A 24,027-nucleotide genomic window follows, 5' to 3' on the forward strand; every position below is an offset into this window, starting at 1 on the left:
ATAGAGAAGAAAACCAACAAAAATAAAAAAAAAAAAAACATACATTTGTGCAGATATATTGAGCAGTTATAGATTTACAGAAAAAAAGTCTACAGTCTTCTAAAATGTCTTACCGTCACATAGGACATGAGGCTTGTACAAGTCCCAGAGTACATCCAACACATCCATCTTGTAATTAATAGGTGACCGAAAGCATGTTAAATGATTTCCACCTCCTCCAATATTGAGGGGGGTTATCTTTTGATCTAGAAGAAGACACAACACAGCACCTGATAAGGCTCCATAATGGACATCATGCACAGTTATGTCACATGTACTACCGTATTCCTGGATAGACTCTCTGGAGGCATTTCTGCTTTCCAAGGCAGGTGGACATATTTTAAAACATCCAAAGCAGAACACCTCTCAGAGGCATTGAGGGCCAACATGTCCCAGAACATCTGCCTGGCTTCAATAGAGAATTGTCGCCACTTTCTTGGTGACAAGGTCAGATCCTTCTGTGTTTGCCACCAAGCAAACTTCTGATACTCGAGGTCATGACTCCCTGCTTCTCTCCAGGGGAAGGACCCTGTCATAGCTGTGTATATCATGACCCCAAAGGCCCAGATGTCAATGCTCGGGTGCAGCAGCAATGTTTCCCCTTGTTTTAGGGTGCACAGTTCCGGAGCGGAGTACGGTATAAACCATGGCATAAAGGGCGCTTGAGTTCCCTGGAGCATTGTCAGTCCAAAATCTGCCAGCTTGACATTATTACATTGGATGTCCATGAGCAAAATGTTGTCCAGTTTAATGTCCCGATGGACCATTCCTTTGCTGTGCATAAAGTCCAAAGCATTCGCGATCTGTAGAACACAGCTCTTCACTATATCTTCCTTCAAACCAACCTATAGAAAAAAAAATACAAAATTATTTACTAGACACCAACATAGCAAAATGTTACCCAACATATGAAACTCATCTTATCTCTTGCACAGGAAAGCAGAAGATACATTAGCTGCGTACACAAGGAGTATACTTAAATGAAACCTGCATACAAAGTGGGAGCTTCTATTAATGGTGCAAGATCCATCTTAACCCACCTTACTCCTTCCTTATTAACTTTGTTCACAACTGAGGGAGTCACATACCTAAAATAACAATCTTATGCTCATTATAGGTCCCACCAACTCACTGCACTGGGAGAGGATTCCTTAAACCTCAGAAATGCTTTAAAAGGAGCAATGGATAGAAATTATAACTTTTTAAATATCATTCAATTTCTGATACAAACTTACCCTTTCCTTTACTATTGAGAGAAGATCTCCAGCTGGCGCCACCTCCTGGACAAAGACATAGTCACTGCTGGTATGGAAAACGATCTCGTGGGTTGCAATGATATTTGGATGGCTGCTGAGACTAAGAGACATTCCATATTCCATTAGGAAGTTGTCCTTTGGAGTTGTCTCCTTGCTCATCAGTTTTACAGCCACCAACTCATCTGTTGGAAAGAGGGAGAAAAAAAAAGATAATTAGCATCATAAACCAAACAATGATGAAGCACGCTAAAAACCTACTGAATTTAGTTAAAAGCTTGTGTAAATCTAAAGCACTGAATTATTAGGATCCATAATCATCACTTAAAAACTGGAAGTGAGGGGTTGCTTAGAAAACTTTAAAGAATGCTGCTCAAAGCATTGGAAATTTTCTGCAGCTGAACCATTCTGTGGATTCTTAGATATTGGATGTCACGCTCATATCTCAGTTTAGAAGTAGAGACCCTCTAGGCATCTGCTCAAACTTTCTTGATGTTTTGCGCTAAATAGAACTAAATCCCCAGAGGAGCCCCAGAACATTGACTATACTCTCTAAAGCCCCATACACACTATCAGATTTTCTGCTGATTTTTTTCCTTCAGATTTACTAAAACCATATAATATGAGGTCAAACCTTAGGAGTTTCAATTTGTATGCAATCAGGCAGGCCCTTGCACTACATGTTTTTGGTAAATCTGAAGAAAAAAAATCAGCAGAAAATCTGATAGTGTGTATGGGGCTTTAAGATCATACTTGCACATTATAGTAGACTTGCTCACTGTAGTTTTCCCTCCTCTAGTGATGCAAGGTCCCCTGATCACCAAAGAAACTTTACCTGTTAGTTATTTTTTATTTAGATTTGTTCCACTAATTTAGAAACACAAATTATTAAAATAAAAATGTTTTCTTTACATGAATGAAGCTACAAAGTTTACCTGAACCCCGATGTTTGGCCAGCAGAACCTTTCCATACAATCCACTCCCGAGCTCTTTAATGGGGTCAAAGAAGTCAGTCACCTCCATCATCCTCAGGTTTTCAGAGGTTTCAGAGATGAGCTCAAGGAGATTCTTTGCGGTGTTCTTGGTCACGTCCTCAATGTTAGAAGCCATTCTGGAATCACAACATCAGAAAATACAAATTAGTTTTATTTGACATGAATCTATAATAAACAGCATTAAACACAAGAGATACAACTATAATTCTAGCACTTTAAAAGACTCTGTTTCAGCCATATCTGGAGTATGTTGTCCAGTTCTGGTCACCAGTCCTCAGGAAGGATGTGCTGGAACTGGAGAAAATCCAGAGAAGGAAAACAAAGCTAATAAGGGGGCTGGAGGAACTCAGTTACAAGGAATGACTACAAATAATAAACGTATTCTTCCTGGAGAAGAGGTGCTTAAGAGAAGATATGATGGCAATATAAAAATATCTCAGTGGTGATTCTAGCATAGGGGAGCACTATTCATTCTCAGGTAGCTTAAGAAGACACATGGCCATGTAATGAAATTGGAGGAGAAGCTATGTAAGCTTAAACTGCATAAGGGTTTCTCTATTGTCAGAGTGGTAAGGGATTGGAACTCCCTTCCACAATCGGTGTCAGCGGAGAGTGTTGATAATTAAAAAAAAAACTTAGAGGCACATAATAAAGAAAGTAATATATAGGGATATGGAAAGTGGTAGTGACAAACACAAAAACACACTCACATAGGTTGAACTGGATGGACTGGTGTCTTCATTCAACCTTACTAACTATGTAACACCCCTCTGGATATGACCAAACATCTAATAATTGTAACCTTCATTAGATGGAAGGGTAGTACTGTAATTAAAGACAGTTATTTTAAGTTTTAAGGAAGGTATATGCTTACAGTTCTTTTTAAATACATTTTGGGCCTATAAAGATTGGCTTTTATTCACAGCAAATGGGTATTGTATTCCTATATAAGTCTATGGTAATGCAAACCCTACTTGAAGTAACCTTAAATTCACCTGTCATCATATTATATATATTATTTTAGAAGGGTCTCAAATGGACATCAAACTGATTCTATTTACATAAGACTTTAATCTGATGTTGGAGATGCATACAATTATAGATTATAAATACAAACAGAGAGACAAACAGAGACAGAGAGAGAGACAGAGACAGAGAATGACACGGGGCAAAGGACCTAGAGCGCCATCATTCCAAACCAACACATGTCTACAACAAAGTAACAACTTTCTAGGATTTCACCCAGAGATATAAATTCAAAACATATACAAATCAAATCTACAAAAATATTTCCAAATGTATTAGTCATGTTTAATTTTATTTTTATGTTTTGAATTTATATCCCTGAGTGCCATCCTACAAAGTCCCCAGTTTTACTTTCCTTTAGTAAAGTAAAATGAATTACTAAAATCTCACATAGAGTCAAATACATGACTTCCTTATACTTTAGGCACAAATCCAATCCAAGAATTTGGATAAAAAAAAAAAGAACAGGTTAGAACATCTGTAAACTTTTTATTGCCATTTCCAATGTCAGTGGGAAGGTTTTCCCTCACTTCATATGTGTGGTCAACAAAAGCTCTTTAACCACTTGCCGCCCGCCCACCATCAAATGACGCCTGGGCGGTGCGGCTCTTGTTCTGGGTGAAGAACACAATATTACAGCGCACATGTGCAAAAAAGACATTTACCTCCTGCAAGGCTTATTTAAAACAACTAGACATTTTCAAAAGACATTATCAAAAAATATGGGGATTTGGTCACACCATATTGCTATATTGCTATATGGTGCTTAAGCCCACTTACTGCAACAAAGTACCCCATGATTAGTGGGTCCTACACTATCCATAGACTGGGAGATCCTACTTCTCTGAACCATGGGAGACATACACTCCTCTATATGGGAGAACTTGAGGTCTCCACCCATGACACAGGTGGACACTAATATTTGCAAACAGTCTCCCCTGACAAATCAATCTTCTTACAAAATCTCAATGTGCAAACACAATTTGAATTAATGTTTGCCATCAAAAATGCCAAACATGACCCATCCGGACTGTACTTACTGGGCATATATCGCATTTCCATCTACTCTCTCCACCAGATTTAGCATATCAATAGATGTCAGGAAGGGGCTCAGTGATATTGTTTTGGTGTTCTCTAGATGTTAATCTTATTCTGATATTCAGTACTGTGTACCTTGTAGGATGCTAATATGATATCTGAAAGTCTTCTGCTTACTATTCCTTGTTTTTGTTTTCTAAAATTCCTTATTGCTCTTCTATCAAGAGTTATATATGTACAAACTACTGAATAATGTACTGTATTTACTATACATATGTTTGCTCATGTATGTAATATGTATAGCTCTCTTTTATAATTCAAATACAAATTTATAGAAAAAAAAATATTTCAGACCCAACTAAAAATTGTAACAGTGTAAAAGACAACCTAAGAAGATCCCTTTCATTTTTTAAGGATACATGAACAAAGATGTAGTTGGGGAGATATCATATTCTGTGTCATCTCCAGTGATGGATACATATGACAGGTAAAAGCTGACAGAGATTACAAACCAAGAAATGGGTTTTGGTTGAAGATGATCTCTAAATTACAGCACTAGTAGAGAGCGGCTGGTTAGAATTTATGAACATTCTAGTTAATAGAGGTGCAAATGTCACTGGTATTGTAACAATAAGGCATAAGAGAAATTAAATAACACTCCCGTGTAAATTAAAAACAAATAGGAATGGTGGAATTTGGAACCCAAACTACTATTAAAGAATTGGATTGTGCTTTCACACCCAACTGTTGGATCATGGAGATTATCAAATAACCTAAGATTTCACAGTTCAATTTTTACTTCATAGATATATGAAGACAGAATATCTCCATGTATGAGGTTGGTTATATTAAAAAAAAAAAAAAATAGGTCTTGCAAGAGAATGTGGATTTCCAATCCATGTATGGATCTCTACTCTGACCATAACTGGCAGGAGAAATAAAAAAAAAATCTAAATTGAAACGACATTAAAGAGTTTGCCTATTTAGCTAACTGCTAAGTTATAGGTTCCAGAGAGTAGACAACAGGTTCTAAAAGAAAGATCCTAATATTTTAGAGAAAACTATGACTAACCTGAGAAAATGAAGGTACAGATGGGATCTCACTGGGTCTTCACTAGTGGAATCTTTGTAGACTTCCCAACGTGTTAGTTCTTCTTGAAATAGTTGCGGGATGAAGTAGTCAATAGAAATACAAACTCACTTTTGCTTCAAGTAAAAGTAAGATTGGTATGGACTGGATATACTGTATGTGAGGTTTATATGTGGGCAGAGAGTGGCTTTTGCTAATTGATGGGAGAATCCGATTGGCCAACACACAGGAGCTGCTGATTAACATATGACTGGAGACTTTGGAAAGAGATCTAGAAGGGTGGAGCAGGTAGGTCCATATCAATCCATATCAATGGGGATTGATTATTCTGTTTTGTTGTATGGAGGGTTGAAACTTGAGCCTGAAAATAAGTAATCTGAAGGATTTTAATAACTTATCTAAAAAAAATCAAGCCACTACATTCCAAACATTCAAAAATGTTGAAATCAAATACATTGACACGCTTTAACTATAATTCTATGTTTTAAAATCATGTATAAAAACATCTGTATTAGTAAACACATTCCTTCTTCCAGATATAGATCATAAATACAGTATACAATCATAAAAGTAGCATAGAACTATATTCATCTTAGAGACTAAAAAAAGGGGGGACCAATATAATCTGCCATAAAATGTTGAAATTCTTTGTGAATGGGCCCTGAATTTGAAGTTATTATTTAAACAACAAAGACTCGATCACCAAAAGCTTCATGATGCTCTGCAGACTCTTGTGGTGTACACGAATCTTATACAAGGAGAGGATTTACATATAAAGTTTGAGGATAAAACACACTTTTCTGCTATGGTGCTGCATTACTAGTCATTTTTAGTGGAATGGAACTGCTAAGAATCCCCCATGTGCTCCGACATTTATATGTTCATTGGAGAGATCTGAAGGAACTTTCCTTGAAATGATGATATTTGTATCTTTACTGTCACATTGTATTTGTTGTATTTTGTTTCCACAATCTGTCCACGTTACTCTAATGCCCCGTACACGCAGTCGGATTTTCCAACAGAAAAAGTGCGATTGGATTGTGTTGTCGGAAATTCCGATCGTGTGTGGGCTCCATCAGACTTTTTCTGTCAGAATTTCTGACACAAAGTTTGAGAGCAGGCTATAAAATTTTCCAACAACAAAATCCGATCGGTTAAATTCCGATCGTGTGTACACAAATCCGACCCACAAAGTGCCATGCCTGCTCAGAATAAATTAAGAGACAAAAGCTATTGTCTACTGCCCCATTTATAGTCCCGACGTACGTGTTGTACGTCACCACGTTCAGAACGATCGGATTTTCCGACAACTTTTGTGCGACCGTGTGTATGCAAGACAAGTTTGAGCCAACATCCGTTGGAAAAAATCCATGGATTTTGTTGTCGGAATGTCCGATCAATGTCCGATCGTGTGTACAGGGCATAAATGTTCACTTTGATATCACAAAACAAAAAACAGAGTGTGCCATTGTGACAGACCCAGATCACATTGGGGGGCAAACTCTTTAAAATGAAGAACATGACATGAGTAAAATGCACAGATTTTTGGGGGGTGAAGGTAAGGAGGTGACCTCACCAGTGTACCCCATGCTGCCTGATCTTATTACAAGGCATAAGGAATCATAGAGCCAATGTGGAGGAAATGCAGGAAATACCCAACTACTCTGTATTAGGTTGGATAATATAACATGACTGAGAATTACCTTGTAAATTATTAGATTGCTGGATTTCCATATTCAGGTCCTTTTACTGTACCCAAAAAAATGTTGTGGATGGATCTCCACTTAAGTGTCTGATCCTATTACCACTGGTTATACAAGTCTGATAATATCGTCACCACAACCCCTACATCTGTTTATGAAAGTAAAGTCATTTTTGGGGGGTTTAAACTGATCCAGATTACAATCAGTGATTGCCACCATGGCAATACTATTTACTTGAAGTGGGTACCTTGTTGTTTTAGTTGGGGGAGGGGGGGTATTAGAATAACTCTAGGAGGGAGAATGTACAACATTTTCATTATTATATTTATATATCCTGAAATTTTATGTGAAAAGTATATGGGAAGAACCATTAAAATCTGGTCAGTTTAATAGGGATTATAGACCGAACAGGAAGTGTGTTTTGTTTGTTTCATTTTCTTAATTGTTTGTTCTGTTAATAATGTAAGAAAATATTGTTTTTGTGGGTTGGCAGATTAAACTTTTTTGAAAAGCCTTGTTTTATCTTAGTTTATTCTGACTTGATCCATTGAAATGCATTGTATTTGTGTGAAATTAAATCTAAAAGCAGCCTCAGGGAATATTAAGCACCATCACCAGCACCATCTTAAGTATTGTTTTCTGAGTCCACAGTAGAGTGTATTTCTGCCCTTACATTGAGCACTTCCTGTACTGTTAACCAAGCCTCCTTCTCAATCCAACGTTTCTATGGCAATCCAGCTTTACTGCTCATAGCTGACTTGTTATATTTCATAGTATTTACTTGTGCCGATTATCTAGTGTTTGCCTTTGTCAGTCTTATCAGCTTCAGCTGATAAGGCTGCAGTAATGCTGTCTGATGGCCAGGTTTACACTGCATGTGATGTCACATGGTCACATGGGGTGTAGTAGGAAGCTCTGAGTGATTGTGAAGTCTCGTGGGATTTCAGAGTTGTGCCGTAGGAAGATCTGATAATAGACAGTCAAGTACACAGAGTGTGCCGTAAATCAGGGGAGATCTGGGCATGCTCAGTGAAGTCATTCTAAAGAACAAAAAGGATTACAACAATACTAAGCAAGTAAGGAGATATCTACAAGCCGTGTTCATTAGGGTTTTTTATGCTGATTTACATGGGACAAAGTTGTCGGGGAGAGTTTACAACCACTTTAAAGATGTATATGGTCAGTGGATCCGAATATGACATATTTTAAGTTTCTTCTGGCATTCCTATGGGTATTTGTCTATAATTTTTAATATTCATTGCCATTAACACACAATATTATCAGTAGTTGGTGTCATTCCAGGCATACAAAACTGCAAATATTGTTGGTTGGTGGAAATGGAAGCCATTGTCTGTCTAGCGTTTACCTCTACTATTGTTTCAGTGTTGGATTGGAAGCCATTGTCATTGTCAAATGTTAAACTAGGTGATCCCGTCTACTATTGTTTGATTGTTTACTGCAATTACTGAATCCTGTCACCATTGTTCTCAGCTCCTCCTCTGTCTATTGTTTGTTGGGTGTAGACTGAGACCACTCAGGGTAGATCTTATTGTTATGGTAGATTTCTATACCTCAGCACCTTGGCTGTACTGAATATTCCAGGCTAACACTATGGGCTTAACCCAATTCTATTTTTTTATTTTCTTTGTGTTATTTATTTATTTTTCCTATAGCTTCTTTTCTTGCATTATCTTAACTTGATAGTGTAACTCTGAAAAGTATGAAGGTAATTACTTGAAGACCGTGCGTACCATCTGCTAGAAATGGCTGCCATGTCTAGTATGGAAAGCTTTACAGCTCATACTCTTAAGCATAAGAGCATTTTTTTTGCTAGAAAAGTACAGAAATGTTTTTGTTTTGTAAAAAGTCTTACAGTTTGATTTTTTTTTTTTAGATTTGTTCATGTTATTAAAGGAAAAAAAGCTTGTTTTTTTTTTTGTTTTTTTCTTTTAAGCCTTAACAGCGATTTTTTGCAAAAAAGGGGACACTCATAGGAGTACAGAAAGAACGTCCTTTTAACAGTGATTTTTTATTTTATATATTTTAATATTTAGATTTTGTGTCCACTAAATGCACTGTATTTTTTTTAGAAAGGCAGAATAATTTTGGTAAAAAAATGGTATTTCTGTTGAATTTTTTTTCGGTAGTTATTGGCATAATACTGTCATTGTTTACTGTTCCTATTGTCTGCCTGGGAGCAGTGGTGTAGCGTGGGTTGTCAGCACCCGGGGCAAGGCAAGTAATTTGCGCCCCCCCCCCAACCTGCGGACTTTTAGCTATCCCTGAGTCCCTTCAAATACAATAGTACTGACCTACCTGATTCCTATACTGACCACTACACTGAGAACTACACTGTCCACTACACTATACTGACCACTATACTATACTGTCCACTATATTACACTTACCACTACAGTGACCACCATACTACACTGTCCACTATACTACATTACACTGACCACTATACTATACTACACTTGACCACCATACTACACTGACCACTATACTAGACTATACTGACCACCATACTACACTGTCCACTATACTGACCACTATACTACACTACACTGTCCACTATACTACATTACACTGACCACTATACTACACTACACTTCACCACCATACTACACTGACCACCACACTATACTATACTGACCACCATACTACACTGTCCACTATACTACACTATACTGACCACCATACTACACTATACTGACCACCATACTACACTGACCACTATACTACACTGTCCACCATACTACATTATACTGACCACCATACTACACAGACCACTATACTACACTGTCCACTATACTACACTGACCACCATACTACACTGTCCACCATACTACACTGACCACTATACTACACTATACTGACCACCATACTACACTGTCCACTATACTACATTATACTGACCACCATACTACAATATACTGACCACCATACTACACTGTCCACTATACTACACTATACTGACCAACCATACTACACTGTCCACTATACTACACTATACTGACCACCATACTACACTGACCACTATACTACACTGTCCACTATACTACACTATACTGACCACCATACTACACTGTCCACTATACTACATTATACTGACCACCATACTACACTGACCACTATACTACACTGTCCACCATACTACATTGACCACCATACTACACTGACCACCATACTACACTGACCACCATACTACACTGACCACTATACTACACTGACCGCTATACTACACTGTCCACCATACTACACTGACCACCATACTACACTGACCACTATATTACACTGTCCACCATACTACACTGACCACTATACTACACTGACCACTATACTATACTGTCCACTACACTAACCACTACACTGACCACTATACTACACTGACCACCATACTACACTGACCGCCATACTACACTGTCCACTACACTAACCGCTATACTACACTGTCCACTATACTACACTGTCCACTATACTACACTGTCCACCATACTACACTGTCCACTATACTACACTGACCACCATACTACATTGTCCACTATACTACACTGTCCACCAGACTACACTGACCACCAGACTACACTGACCACCAGACTACACTGACCACCAGACTACACTGTCCACCATACTACACTGACCACTATACTACACTGTCCACTATACTACACTGTCCACCATACTACACTGACCACTATACTACACTGTCCACTACACTTCACTGACCGCTATACTACACTGACCACTACACTACACTGACCACCATACTACACTGTCCACTATACTACACTGACCGCTATACTACACTGACCGCTATACTACACTGACCACCATACTACACTGTCCACTATACTACACTGACCACCAGACTACACTGACCACCAGACTACACTGTCCACTATACTACACTGTCCACTATACTACACTGACCACTATACTACACTGTCCACTATACTATACTGTCCACTATACTACACTGTCCACTATACTATACTGTCCACTATACTACACTGACCACCATACTACACTATACTGACCACCATACTACACTATACTGACCACTATACTACACTGACCACCATACTACACTGACCACCATACTACACTGACCACTATACTACACTGTTCACTATACTATACTGTCCACTATACTACACTGTCCACTATACTACACTATACTGACCACCATACTACACTATACTGACCACTACACTGACCGCCATACTACACTGTCCACTACACTAACCGCTATACTACACTGTCCACTATACTACACTGTTCACTATACTACACTGTCCACTATACTACACTGTCCACCATACTACACTGTCCACTATACTACACTGACCACCATACTACACTGTCCACCATACTACACTGTCCACTATACTACACTGTCCACCATACTACACTGACCACCAGACTACACTGACCACCAGACTACACTGTCCACCATACTACACTGACCACTATACTACACTGTCCACTATACTACACTGTCCACTATACTACACTGTCCACTATACTACACTGACCACCATACTACACTGACCACTATACTACACTGTCCACTACACTTCACTGATCGCTATACTACACTGACCGCTATACTACACTGACCACCATACTACACTGTCCACTATACTACACTGACCAGACGACTACACTGACCACCAGACTACACTGACCACCATACTACACTGACCACCATACTACACTGTCCACTATACTACACTGTCCACTATACTACACTGACCACTATACTACACTGACCACCATACTACACTGTCCACTACACTACACTACACTACACTGACCATACTAAACTACACTGACCACTATACTGACCACTATACTACACTATACTGTCCACTACACTGCCCCCCATAGTGACACTACACTGACCTCCATACTATACTACACTACACTGTCCTGCCTACAGTCTCTCTCTCGCCCCCCCCCTCCCCTCCCCCTCCCAGTAACATGACTCTCACTCACCTTCTTATCCTGGCTGCATCGATCCGGATGAAGAGGAGAACTCAGCGGTGGCTCACTTTATTCTCTCCCCTGCGCTCTGCTTGCTGCCATGTTCAGTATCCAGCGCCCTGTGATTGGGCGTATGGGGGTCATGTGCGGAGGCGGGACTTCAGGAGCGATCGAGGACAGGCCAGCCCTACGCCTCACATGACCCCCATACGCCCAATCACAGGGCGCCGGACACTTAACATGGCGGCCGGAGCCTGGGGACACAAAATTAGAAATTAGGAGGAGGCAGCCAGTGACACATACTGGCGCCCCCCTAAATATCGCGCCCGGGGCCACGGCACCCCCTGCACCCCCCACGCTACACCACTGCCTGGGAGGTTCACCTGTACTTATGTTCATTGTATGTTTACTGTTTGTAGTCTATCCCATCACCATTGTCCACCATATCTCCTGTCTATTGTCTATTGGGTGTAGACTCTGATTATTCAGGGCAGATACCATTGTTATTATAAAGTTTGTGTCTGAAATCCTGTGTACGGAATATTCCAGTACATGGATCACAATCAGGCCGATTCAGCAGGGACCGCCTGAGTTTTCAATCCATGTATGGGCAGGCTGATTGTACATAAGTCGATCTATACCCAAGTCGATCTATCGATTGACTTGGGTAGAACCAGCCTGTTGGATTTTCCTACATATAATTACTGCCTTTATATGAATGAGGTATCATCAATATTATTATTATACAGGATTCATATAGCACCAACAGTGGACGTAGCACATTACAATAACAAAGGGAGACAATATCATTACAATACAATAAAATATAAGAGGATTAAGAGGCCCAGAAGAGCTTACAATCTAATATGGTGGGGCAGGTTGTACAAAAGGTTGTAATTGTGGGGAATGAGCTTATGGAAGTGGTAGAAGATTAGTTGGAGGAATGATAGGCTCCCCTATTATGAGTGGGGTGCTCCAGCCCAAAAGGATTTGGTCAGAATCCATACAATAGACAAAGTCCCCCATCAGTGCCTCTCATTAGTGTCCACCTGTGTCATAGGTGGAGACCTCAAGTTCTCCCATATAGAGGAGTGTATGTCTCCCATGGTTCAGAGAAGCAGGATCTCCCAGTCTATGGATAGTGTAGGACCCACTAATCATGGGGTACTTTGTCGCAGTAAGTGGGCTTAAGCACCATATAGTAATATGGAGTGACCAAATCTCCATATTTTTTGATAATGTTTTTTGTTAATGTTTAGGTGTTTTAAATAAGCCTTGCAGGAGGTAAATGACTTTTTTGCCTGTGTGTGCTGTAATGTTTTGTTCTGTTGTATGGTCTTATGGCTGCACCATCTTTAATTCATCTTTTAGGGTGTGCCCCCCAAATATCTTGTTTGGTTGTCCTTCACTCACACTAAATTCGCCAACACACTGACAAGAGTGCTGTGAAGTCGCTTTATAGTGTATGGGCTGAAACTTTACTGTGACCCAATATTGGCCAACCTCTTGTACCTGACTAGAGGTCAAGTATATGAACATTGCCTGAGCCAACGATCGCTCAAGTAATGTTTCGGGGGGACATTTGGTGAGAGGAATTCCATCCAAACATCCTTAAAGTTCAGATCTTCTCTAAACATTGTTATACCAATATAATGCTGCGCTATCCAAATGTAATCATACGGGAACCGTACTAAATCATAATATTACTGGCTGCAGATAAATAGTGGTGGTGAGATATTCTATTCCTATATAAAAAATCTAGTGAATATAATAATGCAATCTTATGTGATTATAAGTTGCAATCATGAATTAAAAATTGCGATCCTCCCAATGACAACCCGTGTAGCATACACTCCTCTATATACACATGTAGCATTCATATATAATAGAGAAATTTGCAACCCTGTGCAATAATCGCAGTGACCACCTGTAATTTACATAAATCTATATAAAAGTGCATCAATATACAATAATCAATATAGAAATAAAGTGAACCGTGTTTAAAGTGCTCTTGTAAATAATAAAAGTGCTGCGCAAATATATTGTCCATTCAATAATAAAACAAAACAATAGAAATAAAAATAATAAGATTGGGAGATGGGATGGGAACACCAGTGAATGGTAAAAACGCCAAGGATAGGATCAGAGGTGACTGAAAATCCCTTCACCATATATGGATGGCCCCTCACCTGCAATCTTCGACCTGAAACAGGTCACACAGCATGTAAACCAAACAGAAGGTAAGCTGAAAACCGGGCGATAATAGCTTCTCATAAGCTGCTCCCACTCTCATCAGATGGCATATAGAAATGAAGCATAAACAATATAGTGCTCTCCGTTTCTAAAGTTTATTGCTAAAAATGAAAAAAACCAGTACACTCACATAACACAGCACTCAGATCCGAGTGCCGGCTGGATGGCGTGTGATCGTATACTGGCTGACAGCCGCGGGTGACGTCATGCGCTCCTGGCCCCCGTACGCGTTACGTCCTGTGGGCAGGACTTCATTGTCTTCTCTGAAAAGAGTGTTTGCAGTTTGAACTTATGCTCCGACCTAATGTTTGGGTCTACCCTACATATCATCAAGGCCGGCGACAGCATAAGGCAGCCCAGGAGGGCGCCAGGAGATGGGGGGGTGCTAATTTTGGGGGTCCCTCAAGAACAGCTTATGCTGGCGCTGACTCTGCTCACACATTTACATAGCTTAGCCCAACACAGCAGACACAGTGACAAAGCCTGAGGAATAAATTGGAGATGGGAACATAGGGGCAACTGATCTATGGGGGCACCTGATCTATGGGGACACTGATGGGGGCACCTGATCTATGGACTCTGATGGGGGCACCTGATCTATGGGGGCACTGATGGGGGCACCTGATCTATGGACTCTGATGGGGGCACCTGATCTATGGGGGCACTGATGGGGGCACCTGATCTATGGGGACACTGATGGGGACAACTGATCTATGGGGGCACTGATGGGACACCTGACTGATGGGGACAACTGATCTATGGGGGCACTGATGGGGGCACCTGATCTATGGGGCACTGATGGGGGCACCTGATCTATGGGGACAACTGATCTATGGGGGCACTAATGGGGACAACTGATCTATGGGGGCACTGATGGGGACAACTGATTGATGGGGACACCTGATCTATGGGGACACTGATGGGACACCTGATCTATGGATAGACTGATGGGGACTCTAGATTTTTGGGACATCGATGGGGTCACCTGATCCATGGTGACATTGATGGGGACATCTGATCTATTGGGACACTGATGGGACACTTGATCTATGGGGACACTGATGGGGGCACCTGATCTATGGGGACACTGATGGGGGCACCTGATCTATGGGGACACTGATGGGGGCACCTGATCTATGGGGACACTGATGGGGGCACCTGATCTATGGGGACACTGATGGGGGCACCTGATCTATGGGGACACTGAAGGGGGCACCTGATCTATGGGGACACTGATGGGACACCTGATCTATGGGGGCACTGATGAGGACTCCAGATCCATGGAGACACTGATGGGGACACCTGATCTATTGGGACACTGATGGGGACACCTGATCTATGGGGGCACTGATGGGACACCTAATCTATGGGGACACTGGGGACACCTGATCTATTGGGACACTGATGGAACACCTGATCTATGGGGGCACTGATGGGACACCTGATCTATGGGGGCACTGATGGGACACCTGATCTATGGGGGCACTGATGGGACACCTGATCTATGGGGGCACTGATGGGACACCTGATCTATGGGGGCACTGATGGGACACCTGATCTATGGGGGCACTGATGGGACACCTGATCTATGGGGGCACTGATGGTGACACCTGATCTATGGGGACACTGATGGTGACACCTGATCTATGGGGACACTGATGGGACACCTGATCTATGGGGACACTGATGGGGACACCTGATCAATGGGGACACTGATAGATCAGTGATCTATGGATACACTGATGGGACACCTGATCTATGGGGACACTGATGGGGGCACCTGATCTATGGGGACACTGATGGGACACCTGATCTATGGGGACACTGATGGGGGCACCTGATCTATGGGGACACTGATGGGACACCTGATCTATGGTGACACTGTTTGGGACATTGCTGGGGACACTAATCTATTGGGACGCTGATGGGGACACAAATCTATTTGGACGCTGCTGGGACACCTGATCTATGGGGACACTGATGGGGACACCTGATCTATGGGGGCACTGATGGAGGGGCTCCTGATCTATGGGGACACTGATGGGAGGATCCTGATCCATGGGGACACTGATGATGACATCTGATCCAGTTTAGTTTGGAGGAACTTGACTGGCCTGCACAGAGTCCTGACCTCAACCAGATAGAACACCTTTGGGATGAATTTGAGCAGAGCCAGGCCTTCTCGTCCAAAATCAGTGCCTGACCTCACAAATGCTCTTCTGGAAGAATGGTCAAACATTCCCATAGACACCCTCCCAAACCTTGTGGACGGCCTTCCCAGAAGAGTTGAAGCTGTTATAGCTACAAAGGGTGGACCAACTCAATATTGAACCCTACGGACTAATGCCCCGTACACACGGTCGGACATTGATCGTACATTCCAACAACAAAATCCATGGATTTTTTCAGACGGATGTTGGCTCAAACTTGTTTTACATACCCACGGTCACACAAAGTTGTCGGAAAATCCGATCGTTCTGAACGCGGTGACGTAAAACACGTACATCGGGACTATAAATGGGGCAATAGCCAATAGTACTTTTGATAATATAGTTGTGTGTGTGTATATATATAATGTATATATATAATATATATATATATAATATATATATATATATCTATATATATATATATATATCTATATATATATATAGATATATATATATATATATAGATATATATATATATATAGTCTATCCCACTTTATTAGGTACACCTGCTCAGTTGTTGGTAACACAAATTGCTAATCAGCCAAACCCATGGCAGCAACTCAATGCATTTAGGCCCCTAGATGTGGTGAAAACGACTTGCTGAATTTAAAACTAAGCATCAGAATGGAGAAGAAAGGAAATTTAAGTGACTTTGAACGTGGCAGGGTTGTTGGTAGCAGACGGGCTGGTCTGAGTATTTCTGGGATTTTCACACACAACCATCTCTCGGGTTTATAGAGAATGGTGGGAAAAAGAGAAAATATCCAGTGAGCGGCAGTTGTGTGGAGGAAAATGCCTTGTTGGTGTCAGAGGAGAATGGGCAGACTGGTTCCAAATGATAGAAAGACAACAGTAACTCAAATAACCAATTTAGTTTTATCCAAGGTATGCAGAATACTGTCTCTAAATGCACAACACATCGAACCTTGAAGCAGATGGCCTACAGCAGCAGAAGGCCACACCGGGTGCCACTCCTGTCAGCTAAGAACAGGAAACTGAGGTTAAAACAGCTCCGACATTCAGATGTTGGGGTCAGAATTTGGTGCATGGATCCATCCTGCCTTGTATCACCGGTTCAGGCTGGTGGTCGGGGTGTAATGGTGTGGGGGATGGGATATCATTGGTTCAGGCTGGTGGTGGGGGGTGTAATGGTGTGGGGGATGGGGTATCACTGGTTCAGGCTGGTGGTGGGGGTGTAATGGTGTGGGGGATGGGATATCACCGGTTCAGGCTGGTGGTGGGGGTGTAATGGTGTGGGGGATGGGATATCACCGGTTCAGGCTGGTGGTGGGGGTGTAATGGTGTGGGGGATGGGGTATCACTGGTTCAGGCTGGTGGTGGGGGTGTAATGGTGTGGGGGATGGGGTATCACTGGTTCAGGCTGGTGGTGGGGGTGTAATGGTGTGGGGGATGGGATATCACCGGTTCAGGCTGGTGGTGGGGGTGTAATGGTGTGGGGGATGGGATATCACCGGTTCAGGCTGGTGGTGGGGGTGTAATGGTGTGGGGGATGGGGTATCACTGGTTCAGGCTGGTGGTGGGGGTGTAATGGTGTGGGGGATGGGGTATCACTGGTTCAGGCTGGTGGTGGGGGTGTAATGGTGTGGGGGATGGGGTATCACTGGTTCAGGCTGGTGGTGGGGGTGTAATGGTGTGGGGGATGGGGTATCACCGGTTCAGGCTGGTGGTGGGGGTGTAATGGTGGGGGGGATATTTTCTTGGCACACTTTGGGCCCCTTAGTACCAATTGATCATGGTTTAATCACCACGGCCTACCTGAGTATTGTTGCTGACCATGTCCATCCCTTTATGACATCAGTCCCCCCATCTTCTGATGGCTCCTTCCAGCAGGATAATACACCATGTCACAAAGCTCCAATCATCTCACCACTGGACAATGAGGTCCCTGTACTCCAATGGCCTCCACACTCACCACATCTCATCCTATAGAGCACCTTTGGGATGTGGTGGAATGGGAGATTCACATCATGGATGTGCAGCCGACAAATCTGCAGCAACTGTGTGATGTTATCAGGTCACTATGGAGCAAAATCTCTGAGGAACGTTTCCAACACCTTGTTGTATCTAAGCCACCAAGAATGAAGGCAAAAGGGGGTCCAACCCGGTACTAGAAAGGGGGACCTAATAAAGTGTCCGGTGAGTGTATATATAGATATATACTGTATGTAAAGAGATATATCTGTCATTATAAGAACATAATGGGGGAGATTTACTACAACTGGTACAGACAAAGCTCCTCTAAGCTCTGACACTATAACCTGGAAGCTGATTGGTTACTATGCAGAGCTCCCCGGATTCTGTGGGCTCCAGCTTTAGTAAATCCCCCACAATGTTCTAATCAGCACATAAAACACCTTCCATCATACGTTTTACATATGTCACCAAGACATTCCATACATCTATTGATTGACCCAAGAAGGAGTGGAGTGAGAATTCACATAAAGGAGATATAAGAATAGAAATAAAAGGAGGAGTGAGAATGGCGAGTGAGAGTGTAGATTGAGGAAAAGGAGTGAGCATGAAGATCAAGGAGTAATCATTATGAGAATAGAGATGGAGGAGGAGGAGGTGTGTGAATGGAGAAAGATATACAAGATGAGGAGAAAGAAGAATGGAGATTGTGAAGGAGGAGGAGGAGGAGCGAGACTAGAAAAGGAGGAGGGGCCAAAACAGTGAGAATGGAGATGAAGGAGAAGTAGGAGAAATGAAAATGGAGAAGGAAGAGGAGAAGTGAGAATGGAGAGAAGGAAGAGGAGTAGAAGTGATAATGGAGATGGAAGAATGATAATGAAATGGGAGGAAGACAAGAAAGAAGATGGAGGAGGAGGAGGAAGTAAGAGAATGGAGAGGGAGGAGAAGTAGTAAGAAGAATTCAGAATGGAGAAGAACTGAAAATAGACATAGAAGAGGAGGAGGCATGCTAATTGAGGAGGAGGAGAAGTGAGAATAAAGGAGGAACAGGGGTGGGAATGGAGGAGGAGGAAGAGGGGGAGGAGGGGGAGGAAGAATGAAACTGGGGGAGAAGGAGGAAAAGGATTGGGAGTGGCACTGAAAGAAGAGGACTAAGAATGGAGGGGTGAGAATAGAGGAGGTTGAGTTAAAAGAGGAGGAGGAGAATGTAGAATGAAGGATGAGGAGTACGAATAGAGGGGAGGAGGAGAGTTGTGGAGTTATCTTATAAAAGGTGGGGGTTGGTGCTGCGCTAATTCTGAAGTCAAGTCAAGTAGCTGGGTGTGCTGGGGATGACTGCACTGCAGTAATGCTCCGTACACACGGTCGGATTTTCCGATGGAAAATGTCCGATCGGAGCGTGTTGTCGGAAATTCTGACCGTGTGTGGGCTCCATCGGACATTTTCCATCGGATTTTCCGACACACAAAGTTGGAGAGCAGGAGATAAAATTTTCCGACAACAAAATCCGTTGTCGGAAATTCCGATCGTGTGTACACAAATCCGACGTACAAAATGCCACGCATGCTCAGAATAAATAAAGAGATGAAAGCTATTGGCTACTGCCCCGTTTATAGTCCCGATGTACGTGTTTTACGTCACCACGTTCAGAACGATCGGATTTTCCGACAACTTTGTGTGACCGTGTGTAGACAAAACAAGTTTGAGCCAACATCCGTCGGAAAAAATCCATGGATTTTGTTGTTGGAATGTCCGATCAATGTCCGACCGTGTGTACGCCCTATAAGGGGTGATAGTTCAGTCGTCAACAGCACATGTAGCACTACGTAAATAGGCAAGTGAAAAGTGCCAAAACCAGTGATCCAAATGAAAAAAATCTATATAATATAAATATACAACATTGGGACCCACCCCAAAGAATTATGTGTTGCAATGTGTAGCACAATATGATAACCCAATAAAATTGTGCAGAAATATAAAATCCGGTGGTCGAGCAATAATATCAAAATAAATAATCTCCAAAAAAACAGTGATTACCTCTAACACATTTGAAATCAATATAAAGTGCTGTGCATATATATCCAGAAATCGATACAGTATATTAAACCGTGATTAGTAGCTTAAATATGTGACAAACTCTCAATGCCATAAAAACAAAAAAAAAATAATACAATGTTACAATGGATAGCCAAAGTGATCTAAGCAATAGTGCATCATGCAATAAAGTGTCCAGCAATCAGCGGGTCGCGTGGCTTCATCAGGGGATAGTACAAGGCAAGCTTGCCTTGTACTATCCCCTGATGAAGCCACGTGACCCGTGACGCCACACGTAGGGACAGGCACCGCCCACTGGTAGCAGTGTACGAGTTCACCGCTCATCCGGATACATTGTACCGTCCACTGTTCACTGTGTGAGTACCCTGTATGATGTTTTATAGTTGAATAAAGTCTAACTTGTATCTTAAAATACTACACTATATGAGACTTTATTTCTTCATTTTACCATGATATCCTATGGACCTGAGGTCTGACTAAATGACAGCATGTCATCTAGGACCCCCCTGCATAGGAGACACCAATAGCGTTTGCTGTTCTATGCTGTAACCTCAGTATAGTGAGGTAAGAGGCCACTACCCACCATTTGAGGATTTCTGCATGGATAGAATCCTGTTTTACACTTCACAGTCACCATCCCTTTGAAGTTATGCTATTTAATTCCATCTGCATGCCATGATTATGTGACACCACTAAAGAAACATTGAAGCTGACTTTTGTTGCACTAAGGCACTTTTATTTTGAACTGTATTACTTGAATTTTGAGCACCCCCTGCTGATTGCTGGACACTTTATTGCATGATGCACTATTGCTTAGATCACTTTGGCTATTCATTGTAACATTGTATTATGAAAAAAATTAATTTTTTTTTTGTTTTTATGGCATTGAGAGTTTTAGTCACATATTTAAGCTACTAATCACGGTTTAATATACTGTATCAATTTCTGGATATATATGCACAGCACTTTATATTGGTTTCAAATGTGTTAGAGGTAATCACTGTTTTTTTGGAGATTATTTATTTTGATATTATTGCTCGATCACCGGATTTTATATTTCTGCACAATTTTATTGGGTTATCATATTGTGCTACACATTGCAACACATAATTCTTTGGGGTGGCTCCCAATGTTGTATATTTATACTATATTGATTTTTTTTTCATTTGGATCACTGGTTTTGGCACTTTTCACTTGCCTATTTTACGTAGTGCTACATTTGCTGTTGAGGATTGAACTATCACCCCCTTTTGCAGTGTAGGCTGGAATTCATCCCCAGCACACCCAGCGACTTGACTTGACCTCAGGATTAGCGCAGCACACCAACCCCCACCTTTTATAATTGCCATTTACCAGTGTTTAAGGCTGAACCCCATTCGGTGAAAGCTGCTTCTCCCCATTTAAAACCACCTTATCAGCACTGATTGGTAGCACTCCCCATGTGGAGTTATCTTAGTCAGTGAGGCCTAACTTGAAGGCACATACTGGAGTATAAGAGATCAGACAAAACAACAAATATATGCTGAAAAAGTCTCTATTTATTACAGATTTGACATAAGTATATAAAAGAGAAAAGATGCAAGGTGTTCAGTCTTTGGTCATCTGTCAGATGTTTGTGACGATCGATAAGATTCTGGTGACAATAAGGTGGTGGCGACAATCGGTGGTGATGTTTGGTAGCTTCTGGGTCTTTTGCTGGAATTTCTCGTTGTCTGGATATATTCTTCATTTCTACGTTGATGATGTAATGTCTGGAGACTTGGCACTGATGTTTGTTGCCCCGGGTTGTGACACTCGGAAGTAGTAAAAATAAGTATAAAGAGCAGAGGTTAGCTTCAGTAACTATCTTATAAAGTCATCAGTACAAAAAAATCACCAGTGATTATTGTAAAGTCATACAAAGATATACGGTATCAAGGTAGACAAGTAAATACCACCATTGTAAGGAACACCTTTCCAAACTTTTTTGTTAAATAGCAAAGGAAATGGCAATGTAACACAGTTTTCCTTTTGTGAATATTAGTCAAATTGATTTTTTTGAATTTGTGAATGTTACTCAAGACAGGCCCCCCATGCTGTTTGTTTTTTTCTTTCTTTTTTTTTTTTTTTTTTTTTGAACCCTTTGCCCGTTAGCCCAGAAAATGGCCATGTTTAATTTGACAGATTCTGCTTCCATTGATTTCAATGGGGTTCAGGTTTGCCATCTGATCTTCTTTGAAGTTCCCCAAACCCTGTTTGAACATAACCCAGGGCAGTTTGGCTCAAACCTAATGCTGGGGTTGGTTATATAAATAAATGACCCAAACAAAACAAAATAAATCTAAAAACTCCCACTCAAAACACTAAGACAAAACTAAAACTTTTTTTGGCTTAATTTAAAAGAAAACAAACTAGCTACTATTAACAAAATGTTAAGTAACGCCACAAAATGAAAAAAGCATTCCTAAAATGAACTATTGGGTCTTTTTATATTGCAGTGAATACAAGTGGCTTACACTCCACTCTCCAAAGCCACAGATACTGCAATTTACTATAAAAGCATCAATAGAAAACTGTATACAGCATACAATATACTAATACATATAACACTGAATACAGTTTAAAGCACCATACTGAAAGCACACAACACTAACCCGTCTTTCCCTTTAAAGTAGTTGTAAACCCACTAAAAGACAAAAAACAATAACCTGCAAGACAAAGACATAATGAGCTAGTATGCATAGCATACAAGCTCATTATGAAATACTCACCTTAGATGGAAGCCCCGGAAGCGGTCCCAGTACACAGCTCCGGCCGGTGACATCGCTCCAGGAGTTATTTCCGGGTATCGCACAGGCTCTGGCGCTGTGATTGGCCTAAGCCACAATGACGTCACTCCCGCACATGCACGTAGGAGCCGCCAGTAACGGCACACTAGCTGAAGCAATAGCACAAACGTGTCATTGCTTCAATGCACATGTGCCGATGATGTTAGCACATGCTGATACAGGGGATATCTCCTAAACTGTGCAGGTTTAGGAGATATCCAGGGTAGCTACAAGTAAGCCTTATTCTAGGCCTTATTATAGGCTTACCTGTAGTACAAAGTGGATTGTAAGGGTTTACAATCACTTTAACAAATGTCAGTTGTCCTTCACTCACACTAAATTCACCAACACACTGACAAAAGGGTGCTGCAATGTCAGCCCTTACAGTGTGTGGGCTGAAATTATTCTGTGACCCAACATTGGCTGACATCTTGCTCCTGACTAGAGGTCAAGTATATGACCTTAGCCAGCGTTAGCTAAAGAAATGCATCGGGGGACATTTATGGTGGGAGGAAATATCCTTAAATTTCAGATCTTCTATAAAACAGCCAAACCGAGAATGTTCAATTTGAACTTATGCTCGGACCTAACGTTTGACTCTACCCTACCTATCATATAGGGTTTTGCCCACACTATG

At 41.4% G+C, this 24,027-nt stretch overlaps 1 protein-coding gene across 1 annotated transcript; it reads right to left on the reverse strand.

Annotated features, from left to right (window-relative positions):
* Positions 1–302: 302 nt before the first annotated feature.
* On the reverse strand, positions 303–23,386 carry LOC141129142 (serine/threonine-protein kinase SBK1-like). Its single transcript, XM_073616963.1, has 4 exons — positions 23,334–23,386; positions 2,228–2,403; positions 1,275–1,477; positions 303–884 (listed from the first exon to the last, which is right to left on the reverse strand). Exons 1-4 carry the CDS (start codon positions 23,384–23,386, stop codon positions 303–305), a joined length of 1,014 nt encoding a protein of 337 aa, XP_073473064.1.
* Between the last annotated feature and the right edge of the window lie 641 nt (positions 23,387–24,027).

This window comes from Aquarana catesbeiana, linkage group LG01 (genome assembly GCF_042186555.1).
Source record: "Aquarana catesbeiana isolate 2022-GZ linkage group LG01, ASM4218655v1, whole genome shotgun sequence".
NCBI classification, from domain to species: Eukaryota; Metazoa; Chordata; class Amphibia; order Anura; family Ranidae; genus Aquarana; species Aquarana catesbeiana.